Source organism: Aricia agestis, chromosome 3 (genome assembly GCF_905147365.1).
Source record: "Aricia agestis chromosome 3, ilAriAges1.1, whole genome shotgun sequence".
In the NCBI taxonomy this organism is placed as follows: Eukaryota; Metazoa; Arthropoda; class Insecta; order Lepidoptera; family Lycaenidae; genus Aricia; species Aricia agestis.
In genome coordinates, this window is record NC_056408.1 from 15,857,258 (window position 1) to 15,877,297 (window position 20,040).

A 20,040-nucleotide genomic window follows, 5' to 3' on the forward strand; every position below is an offset into this window, starting at 1 on the left:
AGTTTGACATTTTTAAAATATGGAAGAGTATGTCTAAACCAGTGGTCCTGTCTCAACCTTCTTTTCAAACGGGCCACAAACATGTTTTGGTCTTGGTGTCTCGGGCCGCAACATAATTTTTTTAGGTTTAAAATATAACGTTCTTCAAAATGAATGATTTAAAAATGGAACAAATTTCACGACTTTCACGACGACTGTCGGTGGACGTGAATTTCAATATGGTTTAACATCACGCGGGTCACAGATAGCTGGTCTAAACTACCTACCTATAGGTACTCAACAGTGAACCAGCCTACTCGACCAACTCAACTGTACTATTTTGAAATTCACGCCCACCGGCAAAATAGTGCATTCGTAGTAAAAATCGCAAAAAAATGTCCACTTTACGTCGCTAATTTTGAAGAACGCTATTTTTTAAAACCCTAAAAAATTTTGGCCCACGACACCCAAGACCAAAACGCGTTTGAGGTCCGGATAAAAAAAGGTTCAGTACCCCACTGGTCTAAACTCTAAATTTTAGTTACCTACTTATATTATGGTACAGTATATTTAGCTTCTTTTATTACCTATAATTGTAAATACACGGTAAAGAAATTACTAGGACATCCGCCATTTTGCCAGAAAGGAACGGCTAACTACAAAATAAAATGCGAACACTAGAGGGCCAACGCTAAAACTCGCGCGGGCGCACGCTTGCGTGTGTATAAATGAAAATATTTTATATACATAAATAAAATTCTTCACATTCGGTCGCTGCTGCTGCACTACTGGCGAGTGGCGACATATAAAAGCACTCAAAAACTATCAACAAGACTACTATTGGCAAGACAATCGCACTGAAATAATAATAACACCTAGATGGTAGACAGACAAAAAGTCAACACTTTATTTACATAATCATTTATTTAGACATACACATCGTATATCTCCAGAAGTTCCAGTTTGTTCATGTCTGCTTACTTACACTAACTTCATTCCTAACCAATGGAAGAAACAACTGTTTTGTATAAAATTACATGATTCTCGATTTCCTCTGGGTTTGATTACCAAAATTAATTTTACAATCTACAACATATTTTGTGTAATGAGATCCAGAACAAATGTAGCTGGAGGCGGCTGTACAACAAAACACGCGCGCACACACTCGCACACACACACACCTACGGACGCGGGGGACGGCGGCCGCGCCGACCGCGACGCCGCTACTATAGTTATACTAACTCTGTATAATTATCATTAATCTAGGATCAGTTCAAAAAGGTATGATTTCAAAACTATAATGTCAATTGAATCTATTCAGCAATAATACTCGAGTTAATCTATTTAATCCATACTATATTATTATAATTTATGTAAAGTAACGACCATTAAGACGTGGCCAACGTCACGTACGACGTACGTTTTTTCTTAAAAAGAATTATTCTCTTAATTAATAACGTGGAATGGAATGACGAGCACCCCGACGCGGCCACGGCGCGGGGAACTTCGTCACCGACCTCTTAACCTGAAATACAACAAAAATGAGTTTAATCAGGTGTCTGGAGTTTAATCCACCAAAGTGGCCTAGTATTGTCATTTATACAGAAAAATTCTATGGAAATCACTTGAAATGATAAGACATGTGTAACATAAAAGCTACCAATACAGCAAGATTGTGATTGTGAATCAACAGGAGCTGACGTACCTTACAATTGGACTGAGATGACTATTGGCAGGTACAGGTGTGTGTCTAGTATGGTTGGTGCCTCTGGTTGGCTCTACCGCCGCCTCCCCCGCGCTGTTTGCCGCCTTGGAACCCCGCTGCAAATTATCACCCACTAAGTAAGTTTTGTCTAATACAGCCACACAGCCACGAGTCCACTACTATTAAACACTGCTCATGCGAACACACAAGTTGCATAGTACGTTCTACATCTTGATTAACACCAATCATACTAATCACCTCCGGGTTTAGTATTGCACACTACATATGATACTATAAATTAGTTTAGTTGTCAGTGTAATTTTTGTTTATGTCCAAATCATGTTAAGAATAAACTAATATGTTAGATCATTATATTAATAATAATAATTTTTTAACATGCAATACAATACAGTGCTCCGAAAGTGATAATGCGCATAGAAAATTTCGTAATTTTTCGGCAACGATCGATTTCCCGAGCGTCGGAAGACGTATTTCATGGCTCCTCTGAGGCGCCAAGCGCCAGGAACTTTGATGGCTCCTCTCGAGCGCCACCCACCATGAATTGTAATTTATCGCTGTTTCGTCTGTTTCCAATTGTTTTTCTTTTAGTAGTAAACTGATTAATAGTTCGTTTTAAGCATTTAGAAGTGATTATTGTATATACCTATTTTATAAAATAATTCGGTGGCCATATTAATCACCAATTGCAAATGTTTAAGACTCGTGAAGTGTAAGTTTTATGCAATTTCCTAAAACTAACACTACACATATTTTATGTGACAAATAAAGGCACTTTCATTGAGAGGAAATCTCATTTTGGCTCATCTCGGTCGCCACGCGCCATACAGAAAAGATACCCATGGCGCCTCTGCGGCGTCATCCGCACGGTATCGGTTAAAGCAAAACAGCGCTTTGCAGCGACATACGAGGCGCCTGAGGCGAGTGATATAGGTAGCACTTATTGACGGACCGGCGACAGCGGACAGCTACCGGCTATATGATATATTTACTTCTATTTCCTTTGAACAAGGTGCAAAATGCAAGTGCATTGTTTGGGGCTCTTACGTTTCATAGATTTGGGTGTTGTGATTACGACAATTAGCGAAGATTTGCATGCGCATTACTAATTTGGGAATACCGTATACTTTTATAAGGCAGACTAGAAAAATCCTAGCACGTAAGCACTTTGAATTATTACGTATTATGTATATTGGAAAAGGCGACTATATAATTTGAAAGCTTGTTCGCATAATCTAGCAAGGTCGCTACAACGTAATGTTTTAAAAAGTAAATACAGCGATGCTAGACAACGATGAAAACAGGCCCTTTTTTTAAATAAAAGATTATTACTATAATTTACGAAATGTCACAGAATAAGCACATTTCCTGAACAAGACAATTATCGAAGTATCAATGAATGACAACGAAACTAAGTATTTCTACGCGTGCTTATACCGTGCCTGTTTGCAAATTCGGTCAATCGAGGCGTATTGCGGCAAAAGTATTCGTTAGTCAGCGTAAATTTACAACTAGCTTGACCGCCGCAAAACCTCTCGTAGGATAGGATTTGCATGTGATAGCTACTCCGCGGGTCAAGCTGTATGGGGGTGAGGGCAGTACCTTTACCGCGAGGAGCCGCGCGCGCGCCGTAGCCGCCCTCGTACCCTCCGTAACCGCCGTAGTCTGCCCAACACAAAGCCATTAGTGTCCGCCCGCCCAGACACCGCACACAATATCAATAAAATACTCTTTTTTTTTTTGTATTTTTACACGAGTATCAAATGAACATCTAATCGGAGCTATGCTCCTGTGATAATTGTAACTTTAAAATGTGCAACTTGGCTGTGAAACTTATATTACTGAACAAAACTAAATGTTCGTTGGACATTTCACTATACTAGACGCTATCTTACTGCAGTAACCGAAAATAAAAAGCCCATTATAAAACCCAAATGAATAACTAAGACCTTCTCAAAGCATGCATTGTTAGTGTCACATATGGTGTGAGCCGCTGACTGCCGGCGTTGCGAAGCTGCGGTGGAGCGGCTCTCGGCGACGGATCGGGGTGGTAGGGATTTGGATTGGGATTATATATGGAAACACATTGATTTTTGGTAACAGCGCTTTATTTTAAAGCTTCATCTTATCTTTATCATTTTCACAATGTCTCTCCATATATTACCCCAATTACCCAAATGTAGCATGTGGCGAGAGCGTCAAGTCAAATAAAAAAAAATACTAAAACAAAACTCGGGCGACATTGCTACATATGTCAAAAGTGGTATTACAAATAAACACTTATAAAACGTAAGGCGGTAACATATATGTACAACATAGTACCTAGTGAAACAATGATAAAGAGTGATCGAAAGCATGCGCTCGCGAGTTGCGCCGTTGCTGCTATATTAGTGTAAATAAACAAAATTATGACAGTTAAAATGATCCCTCTGTACAGGTTATTTGAAATGATTACTCGTAAATTACATAATGAGGTGGTTTCAAAGTTTCCACCAACAACCCGACAACATTCACTACACATTATCTCGATAGAATATTAATGTAAATATGCAGTTATATAGAAAAATAAATATTTTCTACGCACTAAGTCATTACCTAAGGTTCACGCGACGTCGATCTCTCCTCATCGATCAAATATACACATCGTTCAGGAGTCGGAGGACGGAGGGTCAACCCGCTACATTAGCCTAGCGCGGCGGGCGGGGCGAGCGAGCCGATCGCCCGCCGCCTTACTCTACATTTATATTCTAAGGATCAGGTAACATCAGTCGAGGTAATGTGTCGGTGAGCACGCTAGCGTGCGCCGGCTCTAGTGCTGCTTGCCACGTTTACCGTAATTGGGGTATCCGGAGTAATCGTATCCGCCGTATCCGCCGTAGCCCCCGTAGCCGTCGTATCCGTAGCCGTAGCTGTCATATCCGGAGCCGTAGCCGCCCTGTCCGTAGCCATATCCGCCGTAGCCCTGGTTGCCCCAGGCGCCTCCCTGACCGCCGTACCCGCCGCGGCCGCCACGTCCCCCGCGCGCACCCCGCCCGCCGCGACCCCCTCGACCGCCCATACCCCCGGGACCGTCCGGTTTGGGTGTCGCTCGCTTTACGTCCACCTAGTCAAACAAATAAAAATTATTAATTTCAATTTGCAACTTCAAAGTTAACTATTTCACATTATTCCATTAGTCCTTGTACATACCTCCTTTCCTGCAATGGTCTGTTTGGGCGTTTTCAGTAGTTCATTGACGACTTGTTCAGATTCAAAGGTTATGAAACAGAAACCCTTTCTTTGGTTCTTCGTTTTGTCGAATGGCATCTCCACTTCGAGGATCTGAAAAATGTTGAAACAAAAATTTTAAGTTTGTTCAGGCATTTCAAGTAAATTCTTCAGGCTATAGATTAATCAGTGGCCCGGTTTTATCTTCACTGCTAATCTAGATATTAATATCTCACCAAAACCGTATTTTTCATCACTAAAATAGTATCTAGAATAATTTATTCTTGAAATTATTTTATAATCATTAATAAACTTACATTTCCAAAATTGCCAAAGAAGTTTTTAATTTCATCATCTGAGATTTCGCTGCTTAGACCTCCAACAAATATTTTGCCGTTACGTGCCTTTGCCTTCTTGGGGTCTACTTTTTTGTTGTTGATCATGTGGTCGCCAGCAGCCATCACCTTGTCAATCGAGTCTGGTGACTTGAAGACAATGAATGCAAATCCTCGGGATCTTCCAGTGTTAGGGTCTGTCTTGACATTGATGCTCTCAATTTCACCGTAAGCACTGAAGTGGTCACGTAACTCCTCTAAGAAAGAAAAATAACATTGTTAGAACAGTGAGCTACGATTCATACATTTAAGAATTAGTGTTGTGAGTACTCAGTATTGTGGGTAAAGCTTTCTTCAAATTACTTCAGAAGCAGAACTGAAATGTTCATCATTTAGGTAAATTATATTGTGTGTAGAGTGTTATCATTAAATTTATTGGGGATACGTACTGTCCATAGTCTCCCAGCTCAATCCTCCCACAAAAAGTTTTCTGCAAATACAAAAGCTCTACTTAGAACAAGAGTGACAAGTTTAAGGCGCTTCACTCGCGACTATGAAACTGACTTAACAATTACAGTTTAAAATTACTAATACTAATATGCAGTACTTGTTTACAGTACTTTACAGCTACTTTTTTAAAGGTAAAACAAAACTCCAAGCACTGCAGCAAATGAATTTCAGAAACCTGTATAAAGAATTGCAAAAAATTTAAGATTACAAGTACAACGAGAAAAACAAGAATGTTACAGTAATATCGCAAGATTTGAAATTGGCAAGTGTGAACAAGGCCCAAAGTTAAGTGGCCAAGACAAACGGAACTAGTCAGTTTGGTCGTAGTTTTACTTTGTGTGAGCCCTTGCGGATATATACCATGACGTCCTCCGGCGGCTGCTGCAGCGGCGGCGCAGGCTCACACCTGCAGAGAGACAGGGCGTTAGTAGCGCTCCAAACTGACCGCGGCGCCGAGGGCCCGCCGGCCGCCGGCCGCCCCACGCGCTACATACAATGATACACCTCGGCGCCGACCGCCGTACGCACTAACACCGATTTAAAATCTTGCAAAACGCTACCGTTATTCAATACCCGAACGGTCAAGCCTGCCTTAACCGTAACATTCGAAAAGCGAGTTGAAATTTCCAATTCTGAAGCAAAATCGATAGCGGGACCGCGCCGGCGAAATCGGAATGACGCGCACATGACGCCATTTTACTTGATGCGGCTAAAAATTATTTACGAGATATAACCTGGAAATTATACTGAAAGGAGAACTATGACAACAGAGACTTAACATTAAACGCGACAAACCCAAATTATAATAAAATACATTAAATTTACAACAGATTTGTAAGATTAAAATAGATTAAAAACGCCGTTAAGAATAATTAGCGGGCCGACGCCGCCATTACGGCGGTTGTGTATGAGTAATGTTCCTACATGGAAATTTACAATGAAAGTAAGTAATATAGACATAATAAACTTAAAAAACATAGGAAAAAAGTAAATCATTTACATTAACACTGTACAAAACATTAAATCGTAGACTTATACCTGTCGTCATCGCGTCCGGGGGCTTCAGCACTGTTGTGTTCTTGTCCATCGCCTCCACCGTTCTCGCCATTTCCATTCAGTTGATTTTCAGTAACATCTTGTGCAAAGTTATCGTTATTTGCCATTATCACTAAAATAGGCTTAAATTAATTACTATAAAACTATAACCTAAGGTCTCTACACGACCTTCAACGTTGAATGCCAAATGCAGAAGAATGACGGGAAATTACTGGAGTGAGTCGGCGCGAAATATTTCTAGATGTTGGCCATTCAAGAATAGACGCGTTTTTTGCAAAATGTTCCATCCCTACCAAAATTTCAGCCAATCACGAGTTCGGATTGCGTGAGAGGTCAATGGCACTTTTTTATGTAAGCGAGAAAGTAGACCGTTTAATGTAAGTGCAAAAGAGATGCACGATACACAGAAGAAAATCAATATCATTACCAACATGACAATAAAATACCGCGTTGTCAAATGTCCACAGACTATAGCTAAAAATGTGTTCCCAATATAAAGAAAGTGGTGAATTTCCATTTATTTTAAAACATTGATTCCCAAAGTGGTCCATGTGGACCCACAGGGGTCCACGGGAGCGGCTCCCGGGGAGCCCGACAGGGGTCTACGCTTGGAAAAAAATGGGGGTCTACAAGTCGTTAAAGGGGGTCTATAAAAATGTATTTGGTGAACCGACTCGCCGATGCCGCGCTGCCCGCCAGTCTAGTTAAAATCGTGCCACTTTTCAGAATAATTCTATTGCTTCGCTTGAATTTAATAAATAAAACTCAAGCGATGTCATGTTATTTATTAACCGATTCAGTGCGGATGACACGGGAGCCGTGTCATACGCGTTTTTAACGTGTGGCGTATGACACGGGAGTCGTGTCATTTGAAAAACGATTGTATCTCCCTCAAATTACACTTTAGAAGGTTCTACTCTGAACAAAATCATCTTAATTTTCCACGTAGAACAAGCTTATAGGCTTCCTCTCTGAATATTCTGTGAATTGAAAAAAGTAGGTGCCTTCTCCTTTTTTAAGCCCACCATACATTATCCAAAATTTCTGATCACTAAAATTCGGACGCCCGCCGGAACGTACTCTGTTCATACATTTTGTTGTGGACCCCGCATACTATCAAAATTCTGACGTGTCAAAATGTATGAGCGTCCGACTTTTTCTGATAATAAATTCGGATAATGTGCAGCCGGGCTTTTTAATAGTAAACTTTTAAGAAAATAAAGAAGTAATATTGGGAGACTTCATGGTTCCCATCATCAGATCACCACTTTTGTGAACATGGTACCAACTCAGAACCGGATCAATCGGAACAAATACCTTATACAACAAAAGAAAAATTTTGAAAATCCGTTCACAAACAGCGGAGTAATCGTTGAACACACAAAAAAATATCCACAGCCAAACGTATAACCTCCTCTTTTTTGGAAGTCGGATAAAAAATATTAACTACGAACTTCTATATCTACGAACGTATAATTTACTTTGGAAACCCAGATCTATTGAATATAGGTAGGTACTAATTTTTCTAACTTTGAAACCTACAAAAGGTTTGTAACATCTGAATAAAAAAATCGCTTACCTGCCATTTTCAGGTTTACACTTAGTAAAACTACTCGAAATCAACTTAAAACAACGTAGCCTTCCGTCAACAACAATAGTTTGGGTTTAATTAAATAAATTAAGTTAATACAAGCGTAAAAACCAAAAAAAAACATAAAGCTTTTTGAACGTGGCGGAGTAGATGACACGGTAGCCGTGTCATCTACTCCTATGGCGTATGACACGGCTCACGTGTCACGGGAAAATTGTATGCCGCCACGACTGAAAGTCTTCAAAAAGGTACGCCGAATTGAATCGGTTAAGGCTCCAGTACACAATGGCCTGTGATGGGCCACGTATTGCAATGCACAACTGGTGCGTCAAGAATGTCTAGGAGGCGAAACTTTTTTTTAAGCAATAGCAGCACTCTTTTGACATTTTTCCCTTTGTTGTATCAATACTCTATGACATAAAATTTACAAAACAAAGATTTTCAATTTGCATAAATTTAGTTTCACAATGTGAAAACTACATGTTACTGTGATTAATATGAATAATTAAAGTGAAAGACGTGTCATAAGTGCTGAAAATTTGAAGATTTGCATTGAAGAAAAATAGTTTCGTCAGTTAGTTAGTTAGTCTTTGACAGTTCATTGTTTACGTAAACAATGAACTGTCAAAGAAATCTATCATATAACGCGCCTAACAATGATTAATACTTTGACTTAGGTGCTTTGCGTACCTAATTCGAATTATATATCTTAGATGTATATAAATTTCTCGCGTCACAGTATATGTGCTTAACCCTTTAACACTTTGATGCAGCGTAATATAATATTACAATTATTACGTTTTATGTTTACAGGTAGCAGAAAAAGCGTTTAACGAAATAACCGAAATGACTGGGAGAATTTATGCTAACAATTTGAAAAAAAACACTGAAAATAAATACAATATAATATAATACAAATACAAGGAGTGGGAATTAACCCTTTATTAGGATATTGAAGAGCTGCTTATTGAAGATGAAAGTGCCTCTTCACTGTGACACCACTGCTGTAACTACATGTACCTAGAAAGTGGCGATGATTCTGTTTCCGGCTGCATTGTAGAATATTTGGATGATCATATTTTATTAAAATAACAAAACCGTGTTTTTTATTTATTTATTTTTTGTATTTTCTTAAATAAGTAGTTCCTTAATAAAAAAGGAGTGAGCTTCTCTCGGCTTTCACTAGCAGTCATCAAAGTAGCTCTGCAGCTCTCAGGGAGAGGGTATTTAAATAACAGGTGCTATAAATTGATAATGTGTCTCACTAGTGACTGATGTCCTGGTGAACTTCGTATCACTTATAAACCTTCCCTGGACTTCCAGGAATATTTTAAGACTAAAATTAGCCACATCGGTTCAACCGTTTAATCGAGTCCATCAAGAAAGTGAAGAAATTAAAAAGTGGAAACATCGTAATGTTATCCCTTTTTTCTTAGATTGATTTGAAAGGGATGACACTACGATGTTGCCACTTTTTAATTTCTTCACTTTCTTGTCAGTCTCTGTCAAGTGACACTATGACACTATAACATATACAAAAATTATAATACCTTACATAGATTAGATTGTTTCTTGTAATGTCGTAAATTAAACACACTATAACTAATAATAATAATAATAAACATTTATTCAACATGTAAACACATTACACCACATTACAAAACAGAACATAGCAAAACAAAAACAAAGAAAAAAAACAATCAGACGGACATTATAATACACATTTTTAATATCTATCTGGGTACAAAACACAATGTAGTGTAATGCGAATGCTGCCGAAAAGGACCCCACTCAGGTGATATAGATGGTATACTACCTACACCGCGATCCCTGGTGTTCTGTGGAGCCTTGTTGTCGTTCGCCCGACAGATGCACACAGGCGTGCAAACTAATTAAGTATAATAAAATAGTATATATAACAATCTTTATAAGTAAATGCATAATAATTAGATAAAATAGATATGCTCAAATAATTTGTATACTTACATAAACTGTACCTACTGAAATAAAATGGTAATATATATAATATTGGCAAAACACGTTAAAAACAATGATTTAGAAGTATTAAATTTAATATTATCAATAAAAAGTTTCAAGTAACTATTTTCCTCTCACCCCAGCCAAAGAATATAATATTATGCACTACGCGAACCCCAGCTGCATCATGACGTCACGTCATATGCCATAGCTCAAAACAAAACTACATCATAATTATTTCAAATTTTCTTAACTACATATTATATATAAATCTTATAATATTTACGCGTTTTTTACACTGTACTTAATATAAAGTATCAAAATCTTTTATAGTGACTGAATACAGTGTGGCCATAAGAGGCCACATCGGAAACAAGTGGCGACTCTATTAATGTCGTGACTTTTTTGACGGGCATAGGCCACTATCACTTGGTGTACACACAATGGCGCATGGCTCATTGCTGCCGGCAAACCACTTGCGATGGACGTAGAACTAAGAAGTATTTACGGCTGCGGCTATTTATTTATATACTGTTTACAAGTATTACTGTGTACTGTCACAAAGTTATAAAAAAGAAATGGCATAAAAGGCGATGGCGGATTCTGTCCATTAATCATTATGGCTCCAGTACACAGTAAAAAAGTGCACTATCCCGGTCAGCGGTCGGTGACGAACTAAACCAGGGTCGACAATCTTAGTACTATGAAACTGGAAATTTTACTACTATTAGTAAGCTAAATAATGAAGCAACCAAAAAGCATTGCATTGTAATGCTATAACGGACTTTTTAATTTGGTAGCATTACGTAGCACTACTAGACTACGACACTCAAACATAGATGGCAGTGCGTGATTTCATCCCGTAGGAGTATGAGTGTTCTGTGATCTATGTCTTTGATCTGCCATCACAAGAAAAATGTCTGCCATAACATTGCGTTATTAGCCATGTTCGTTTCATTTTTTTGCAGTTTGGCAGCTGACTGTAAACTTTATAATTGAGTGTCATGTTCAATAACATCCTAACAGTTCTAACAGAAATTGGTAGGATTTATTGAACATGACACTCAATTATGAAGTTGACAGTCAGCTGCCAAACTGCGAAAAAATGAAACGAACACGGCTATTATTTCTTCTTGTAATCCCGTTCCTTTTTAATTATCCCAATAATAAACAGCTGTGCTCTGTGTCATGTGTGTTAACTTTTAGTTGAGCTTCCTGCGTTTCTAGTGCTCCTCCCCGTTCTTTAGTGCTCTGAAAATTGTGTGATAGTGACTTTGTATTATTTTGATGTCATTTAAACAAAAAGGCAAAAGTCTGTACCAAAGAAAAAATAAATAGCTAATACCATTTACGTGTTTTATTTTATTTTTTCTTATGTGTTACGATTGTAAGTAGGAATAGCTAGATATAGGCACCTAAAAATATATAGCTATTTATAATATGTATGTAGGCTGCCGCTTGAATCGAAACACGATGTAGTTCAGACGCTTACTATCAGACAGCGCCACTAGTAGTTTCCCGTCTAGGCCGTTGAGTTATATCTCTATTCCTATTATAATAAAGTACTCTGTGAACACCACAGTGTGCCCGAAAAACCGACAACTCGCCGATTGCGCGCCACGCCTGGCCATCGTCTGCCATCATACACCATTACCCCGTCTACACAATGGCGATGGCTTGTAGTGGGCCAGCATGGGCCATTGTGTACTGGGGCCTTAAGACGTAAATCTGACGTAAAATGACGTTTGAAAGTCGCCATATTGGCGTTGATAGCAGCTGTAGTGAGAGATGAGTGAGAGTACTTGGAACCATAGACTTAATATTATAGGTTTATGATGACAACCAATAATGATTAAGCGGCCATTTGCAATGTACGTCTAATTTAGTTCTCTTCCCCCGCATTGGAGGCGCTGATTCCGCTTCAATTAGGCACAAAAAGCAGGTGGGTATCATAATTCCAGCGTACGTCTTGCATAATGGAGGTCAGTGTAGACGTGCCATTAAATAATATTTTTCATAATGAGGGATTTTCCTATATTTTTAATTTGATTGTCAAACAGTTTCCATTTTAGTAACTAGATGGCGTATGGGTAGATAACTATCGGTAATACCAGGTAATACCATCATTAATGGATTGTTTTCTTATTTTTAATCTCCACGACGCGTCGTGTGAATACCAAGGTGTCAGTTGTTATAAGTTACAAACAAAATAGATTTGAATAGTTTAGAAAACAAATAATATTTATGTACTCACGTCCAAACGGGCAAATACGGATAAAAGTATTATAGCTTGTAGGAATCGTCTAAAATAGTACAACAATCGCTGTGAATATCAAGGTGTCATTTGTAATCAGTTTCAAACAAAATAGATTCGGATGGTTTCTTTCATAGAAAAAAAATACATATTTATGTACTGACGTCGAAACGGGCAAGTACGGGTACAAGTATTATAGTTTGTAGGAATTGTCTCAGGTAGGAGAACAATCGCTGTGAATACCAAAGTGTCAGTTGTAATCAGTTCTAAACAAAATAGATTCGAATAGTTTCTTTCATAAAAAATAAATATATATTTATGTACTCACGTCTAAACGACCAAGTATGGGTACAAGTGTTATAGCTTGTAGGAATTGTCTCAGGTAGTACAACAATCCCTGTGAATCTCAAGGTGTTAGATGTAATCAGTATTGAATAAAGTGAATTTGAATGATTTCGGCCATAGAAAAATTCACATTTATGTAAATTTTGTCTAAGCGGGCGAATACAGGTATAAGTGTTATAGCTTGTAAAAATTGTCTCAGGTAGGACAACAAACCCTGTGAATCCCAAGTTATCAGTTGCTGTCAGTCCGGAATAAAATGGATTTGAATGATTTCGGCCATAGATTTTTTTTTATTTCTGTAAATTATTTCCAAACGGGCGAGAACGGGCAGAAGTGTTATTGCTTGTAGGATGCGTCTCATGTAGGACAACAACCCCTGGTTAATTTTACAGTTGTTGACAGTCCGAAAAAAATTGGATTTGAGTGTTTTCTCCCATACAAGAAAAAAATTAAATCGCTTATATTACGCAAACAAATTAACGAGAGAGTTTTATATCCTAATATTTATAATAGACCAATGCCCTACAATGTTCCTGGACAAAAAAAAACAACGATTTTCAACAATCGAGTTCTATGAGTATCGAGACCACAGTGCGACGGCGCGACGATAGACACTTCTAGATTTTCTATTGGTTCCCCACCGATCTGAAATTATCTGCACTGCAGATTGGCATCACTGGCTATAACATAAAGGTTGTGTTTCTAAAAAATATCAGTGTACTGTCAAGTGTGACATATCAAAATATCTTAAACCTAGTTTCCGTTAGCATAATATTAACATAAAACTGTATGTATTTATAATTTTATATATTTCCATATGTTTTTTTACTTTGTCCCTCTAGTTTAAATTTCACAAAGAGCATACGCCTAAGCGATCATTGGCCTAAGTGATTAGGCCAGTATACTGGTAACAGTTTAGGAATACGCTGACATATTATAATACTTGTCAAACTGAAAACTGACAACTGAAAGAGTTTTGGCGGGCATGTTACTTTAACACTTCTTCTACTTTTTATTGTTGGTGTGGTTTTTATTATTTTTTCCCCAATTGTGTTACTTGGGTTTTTGATGTTCATTATTGGTAAAATATTAGCCATTTAAATATCTGTTATCTTGCACAAGTGCAGGTAAGACGTGGTCAAAACCAAAATGTATAATTCCTGTGACATTTGGTGTGAATAACGGTAAATGGGGCTATTTCTTACGTGAGTTTTAACTAAAACATCGTTATAATAACTTTATTATCCTATTCATTTGAGTTTTATTGCGTCTTTTTAAAATTGGAATGTATCAAATTTTACATTCTTTTGCCCAGTTTTGTAGCAATTAATGATGGTATTACCTGGTATTACCGATAGTTGTCTACCCATACGCCATCTAGTTACTAAAATAAAAACTGTTTGACAATCAAATTAAAAAAATAAGAAAAGTCCTCATTGCTACAAAACTGAGCATAAGAATACAGTTAAACTCGGTGATGCCAATACCTACTGCAGATAATTTCAGATCGGTGGGGAACCAATAGAAAATTTAAAAATGTCTATCGTCGCTCCGTCTGGTGGAGATTAATTTCCTCTTGTTTCTCTTTTCCTCTTCTGATTAAATTGTCATTAAATGTCAGCTGCCCCCCCCCCTGCCGTGTTATAAGATTTATGTAGGTATAATAATAATATCATTAATAAGATCTGGAATCCATTCGTAGGTCATATTTTTTAAAGTCTGCTGGTTCCAAGTAGTTTAGAAATTTTATATTTGATAATTTTTCGTGGAGCAAAAATTATTTCACCCATCTTAAATTACGCTTTTAAACCGACTTCCAAAAAAGAGGAGGTTATATAACCCGTCAAAAAAGTCACGACATTAATAGAGTCGCCACTTGTTTCCGGTGTGGCCTCTTATGACCACACTGTATCCAGTCACTATAAAAGATTTTGATACTTTATATTAAGTACAGTGTAAAAAACACGTAAATATTATTATGATTTAAGTATATATAATAAGTAGTTAAGAAAATTTGAAATAATTATGATACAGTAGTTATAGTGTGTGTTTAATTTACGACATTCGTAGCCATCTTCTTTGCACTTCAAAGAATTATCAATTACAATTTTTAGTGGAAAATATTTAGAGCTAAATGTGCTCATATAGCAAAGCCATAAGTCACTTTCATATAAGTTATAGTCTTGCTTTATTTTTACAATTTCAGGTAGGTAATGTAATAAAATAGAGGAAGAAGAACCACTCTGCAATTTTACAAGAAGAGGATGATTTTTAATGGATGAAATTCTCAACAAAAACCTGTATATTAAATATTTAAAGCGAATTTTCAAAGGAGGGATGTTACATTCAACCTGCATTGATATTATGGGTGTGGAACACATCGCACCAAGCACAATCCGTAAGCACCTATTTTAAACTTTATCTAGTCTATCAACAAAATGTGGAATAGAAGCAAAGCATACATAACCATATTCAAAATTGCTTCTTACAATAGCCTTGTAAAGAATTAATAAAATTTTTGGATCAGCTCCCCAATATGTGCCTGCTAAAGACTTTAATATATTGCAAGCCTTTAAAGCCCTGTTTGCTAAGTAATCAATATATTTATTAAATTTGAAGGAGTTCTGAAAAATCACACCTAAGAATCTAACAGTTTTGTCAACTGCTAACTTACTATCTCCATATTGTAGGACAATGTTTGTTGTTTTGCTAGGTTTTTTTGAAAAAACTAAAACTTTGCTTTTTTCAGAACTGATGTCCAAGCCCAGATCATCATAATAGGCCTTAAGGCCAAGGAGAGCAACTCTGAGATTTTCAATAGCTGCAGACAACTTGTCTGCAGTACAATATATAGTTAAGTCATCTACAAACTGTAGGTTAGTAATGTTTTGACCTAAGACAATATTTAACTTATGTATATACAAAATAAATAGTAAAGGACTGAGAATTCCACCTTGACTTATTCCTTTGTAGGAGTACCTTGGACCAATCAGTTTATTTTCAAATTTCACATATAATTTACGACCACTAAGAAAATGATACACCCAATTTACCATTTTTTCAGGTAATTGTAAAGAAGTTAAAATAGTTGAAAGTTTTTCCAAATTGACATTATTATATGTGCCAACAACATCAAAGAAAATACCAACCAATATTGAATTACAAGACAGAGCATTCTGAATGTCCAAACAAAAATGACTCAAGCTCTCATACATTAATGCCATCAAAATATATAATAAATTGCCAAATCATTTTAAAGACCTTAATAACCTAGTATTCAAAAGAGAAATTACAAAGTGGCTTGCAGAAAAAAGTTTTTATAGTATCCAAGAATATATGAATTATAATTGAATTTATTACTGTAATTTTGACATTATTTTGACTTCTAATGGATAATTTTAATTTAATTTATTACTGTAATTTTGACATTATTTTGACTTCTAATGGATAATAATTATAATTGAATTTATTACTGTAATATTGACATTTTGCTACTTATTTTTTATGAATTTTACTTATTTTGACTTCTAATGGATATTTTAATGCTAATTTAATAATTACGAACTTCGTTTTGTAATCGATTCTAATTTTGTAATTCTATAAATTAATTTTCAATATTATATTAAATGTTTACTTTGACTTTTGCACGCCACCTGGATGGCAGAATGTTTAGAACAGTATTTTTAATTTGAAGACCTATGTAATGCACTACATTCTTGCAATAAATATATTTCATTTCATTTCTCTCTAGCCGAACGGCCACGCCGAAAACCGAACTGATTACTAGGTAAAATATGATTTCTTTCTATAAAAAATTCCAATCGCTGTTTAATAAGCTGTTCAAATATTTTGCCAACACAAGAACTTAAAGTTATAGGTCTATATGAATCTGCAACATTTATATCCTTTCCGGGTTTTAATATTGGAACGAGACAATCTGTTTTCCACTGTTCAGGAATCATTTACCTAATGGCACCACTTCTAGGTGTATATCTTCGGTTGAATTTTTTAATTTTCATCCAAATTTGGCTCATAGGAGTTAATCCATGAAGCTAATATAGAGGTTAATCTACTAACAGATTTACAAAAGTTTTCCCAAGAAAGTCTTCGCTCTTGTTTCAATACGCGTTTTTTATGCGCCTGAAGACGCTTAAATTCGACAAAAGTTTCAATACAAGAATTCGCTTTAAACCGCGCATAGGCTTGACGACAATCATGTACAGCCTTGGAACATTTTTCATTCCACCATACTAATGGAATTTTAACTTTTTTTTTAACGTTACTACAGTCAGAACTTTGAGAAACAGAATTAGCAGTTGGGGTGCAGAACTTAGGCTTATTCAAACCGTTGATAAATGTGCCACATTTATCAACAGTTTGAATTATAAGCGCACAGAATCTATTATAACTGTCGATTAAAATGGCATGTTTCGATTTGAAATTTGTTTCTGAAAAATTTGAATCTGAACAACAATATTTTGTAAAGAATCATCATAAAATGTATTAATTTTGTTATAGACTATAGTGTTATGAATTAATATGGCTACTCCATTGTGATTATTACCACAGTCATTTCTCACAATAGAGTATCCTTTCATGTTAAAATATGTGATATGTGGTTTGAGCCACGTTTCAGTAATTATACAAATGTGGATGGAATTATCACAGACGTAAAAAAAGTATTTTTACGTCCGTGGGAATTATCTAATAGAAATTTTTGTAGTTCATATTTATTACTTGGCAAGCTTTGACTGTTCCATTGCATAATATTTACTTGGGCAGAGAATGTGAAAGTTTGTTATTTTTTTCTTTTATAGTTTCTTTTATTGTTTCTGAAAGTAGCTGTGAGTTTATGCTTGCATTTTGAGTCTCGTTCAGAGTAATAGCTTTAATTAAACATTCTGTGAGTAACGTAAGTGCGTTTTTATTTGAGAGAAGTACATTTAATAAGTCTTTACTATTTGTGTTTTCATTCAATGAAGGGAAATTTTGTAATTTATTATTAAAAAGGTCTGCATATGATGTAGTTGTATACTTTTTTTTATTTTCTTCTATTTTCATTTTTTTAACTCTACATTCTCCAGATATAGATAAATGACTACCTTTGCAATGTACGCAAACAGCTTTATCTGGGCTTTGAGTACAGTTTTTATAATTGTGAGCCTCGGCACAGATCGAGCAATGCTCTGCATTCTTACAAAACTTTGCTAAATGTCCGTATCTTAAACATTTATAACACTGTTTCACTGGTGGAATATATGTCGTAACAGGAAATCGCCACATATTTATTGAAACATATTCAGGCAATTTTTGTACTACTCGAAATTGCTTTATAAATTTTTTGATTGGACATTTCGGTCGGTACGGAGTTGATGACACCAGTCATGACCAGTCAACTCTGTGCTACCAGCTAGAATGCTTGCTTTTAAATTTTGGTCTCGTAAAAAAGTAGTATTTTCAAGAAATGCGTTAGCTAAGTTCGGCTGATTAAAATAGACTCCAACTTTGAATTTATTAATTTTTCTCAAGAAAGATATTCCCTTAATCGATTGTTGGAAAATACGACTTAAACCCATGAGGTCGCGAGTACCTATAGGAGTTTCAACTGTGCTTTCCACGAAGACTACAAATTCAAATCCAGCTGCGCTGTCCTCTGGATAGCGACGGCTGTAATCATTTACTCTATAAGGAGCATATTTGCTAGATTCCTCTGTGGGCTCAGACTGTTCAGAGCTACTCGACTCAGCCTGATCATTCACCGGACTAGACGATATTGGTCTCTTCTTCTTCCGTTTGGACGGCCGCTGAGACATCGCGGCGCGCCTGGTCCCGTGAAGGGACTTAATGAGGGATTTTCCTATATTTTTAATTTGATTGTCAAACAGTTTCCATTTTAGTAACTAGATGGCGTATGGGTAGGCAACTATCGGTAATACCAGGGAATACCATCAATAATTGCTACAAAACTGGGCAAAAGAATGTAAAACTTGATACATTTCAACTTGAAAAAGACGCAATAATATTCCAATGTATAGGATAATAAGGTTATTATAACGATGTTTTAGCTAAAATTCACGGAAGAAATAGCCCTATTTACCGATATTCACACCAAATGTCAAAGGAATTATACATTTTGGTTTTGACAACATGTTACCTGCACTTGTGCAAGATAACGGATATTTAATGGCTAATATTTTACCAATAATGAATATCAAAAACCCAAAAACCACAATTTGGGAAAAAATAATAAAAACCACACCAACAATAAAAAGTAGAAGAAGTTTGAAAGTGACATGCCCGCCAAAACTCTTTCAGTTGTCAAGTTTCAGTTTGACAAGTTTTTACTATGTCAATGTGTTCCTAAACTATTACTAGTGTACTGGCCTAATCGCTTAGGCCAATGATCGTTTAGGTTTAAGATATTTTGATTTATGTCACACTTGACAGTACACTGATATTTTTTGTAAACACAATCCATATGTAGTCAGTGATGCCAACCTGCAGATAATTTCAGATCGGTGAGGAACCAATAGAAAATCTAGAAGTGTCTATCTTTACGCCATCTATTTAAGATTCTTAAAATTAAAATTAAAAAATATAAATGAAAATCTCTCATTAAAAACTTACCAACAATACGAAGAAATAATTATATACAATTAAAAAATATATACAATACGACAAATATTCTATGCAACTTTTTACATTATAAATCAAATTAAATTTTCAGTGCTGAAAAATGTTCTACTTTTCCCGCCACTCCCGAAAATCGAATCTGTCATAGAGTATTGATACAACAAAGGGACCAATGTCAAAAGAGTGTTGCTATTGCTTAAAAAAAAAGTTTCGCCTCCTAGACATTCTTGACGCACTATATTTTCGTCTGTGGATATATTTTTTTAAACAGTGCAACAACAATGGCAACCAAAGTGGAATGTATGAAATAGGGTTGTTGAGGAAGTGATTATGAGGAAGAGGAGGAGGAAGAGAAATTGTCACGAGCAAATTTAGAGGATGCGGATGAGGAAGAGGATATTTTTTTGAGGAAGAGGATGCGGATGAGGAA

General features: G+C 36.3%; 1 protein-coding gene, 1 long non-coding RNA gene and 1 other non-coding gene across 5 annotated transcripts; 1 reads left to right on the forward strand and 2 right to left on the reverse strand.

The window, feature by feature from the left end:
- Positions 1 to 859: 859 nt before the first annotated feature.
- On the reverse strand, positions 860 to 7,024 carry LOC121740281 (RNA-binding protein squid). 3 transcript variants are annotated; one of them, XM_042132940.1, is made up of 9 exons: positions 6,793 to 6,928; positions 6,115 to 6,160; positions 5,694 to 5,734; positions 5,227 to 5,501; positions 4,892 to 5,023; positions 4,535 to 4,805; positions 3,305 to 3,367; positions 1,685 to 1,800; positions 860 to 1,504 (listed from the first exon to the last, which is right to left on the reverse strand). In XM_042132940.1, exons 3-8 carry the CDS (start codon positions 5,698 to 5,700, stop codon positions 1,730 to 1,732), a joined length of 819 nt encoding a protein of 272 aa, XP_041988874.1. In that variant the 5' UTR covers positions 5,701 to 5,734; positions 6,115 to 6,160; positions 6,793 to 6,928; the 3' UTR covers positions 860 to 1,504; positions 1,685 to 1,729. The 3 variants fall into 3 exon arrangements, with proteins under 3 accessions (XP_041988874.1, XP_041988872.1, XP_041988873.1); XM_042132938.1 differs by lacking the exon at positions 6,115 to 6,160 and having other exon boundaries at positions 6,793 to 7,024; XM_042132939.1 differs by lacking the exons at positions 3,305 to 3,367; positions 6,115 to 6,160 and having other exon boundaries at positions 6,793 to 7,023.
- Positions 5,572 to 5,641, reverse strand: LOC121725798. The gene has a single exon (XR_006035437.1). It is a non-coding gene; the product is annotated as a small nucleolar RNA snR61/Z1/Z11 (small nucleolar RNA).
- Positions 7,025 to 15,140: 8,116 nt separating the features above from the next.
- LOC121725335 lies at positions 15,141 to 16,097 on the forward strand. The gene is made up of 3 exons (XR_006035364.1): positions 15,141 to 15,375; positions 15,727 to 15,853; positions 16,042 to 16,097. It is a non-coding gene; the product is annotated as an uncharacterized LOC121725335 (long non-coding RNA).
- The last annotated feature ends 3,943 nt before the right edge of the window (positions 16,098 to 20,040 follow it).

Bases quoted from the DNA above. Each gene is read 5' to 3' on its own strand.
- LOC121740281 (XM_042132938.1), bottom strand. From the start codon at position 6,917: ATGGCAAATAACGATAACTTTGCACAAGATGTTACTGAAAATCAACTG. The intron at 5,735-6,792 runs GTATAAGTCTAC...TTGTATTTGCAG, and splicing joins CCCGGACGCGATGACGACAG to AAAACTTTTTGTGGGAGGAT. The intron at 3,368-4,534 runs GTAAACGTGGCA...TGTGTTGGGCAG, and splicing joins CTCCGGATACCCCAATTACG to ACTACGGCGGTTACGGAGGG.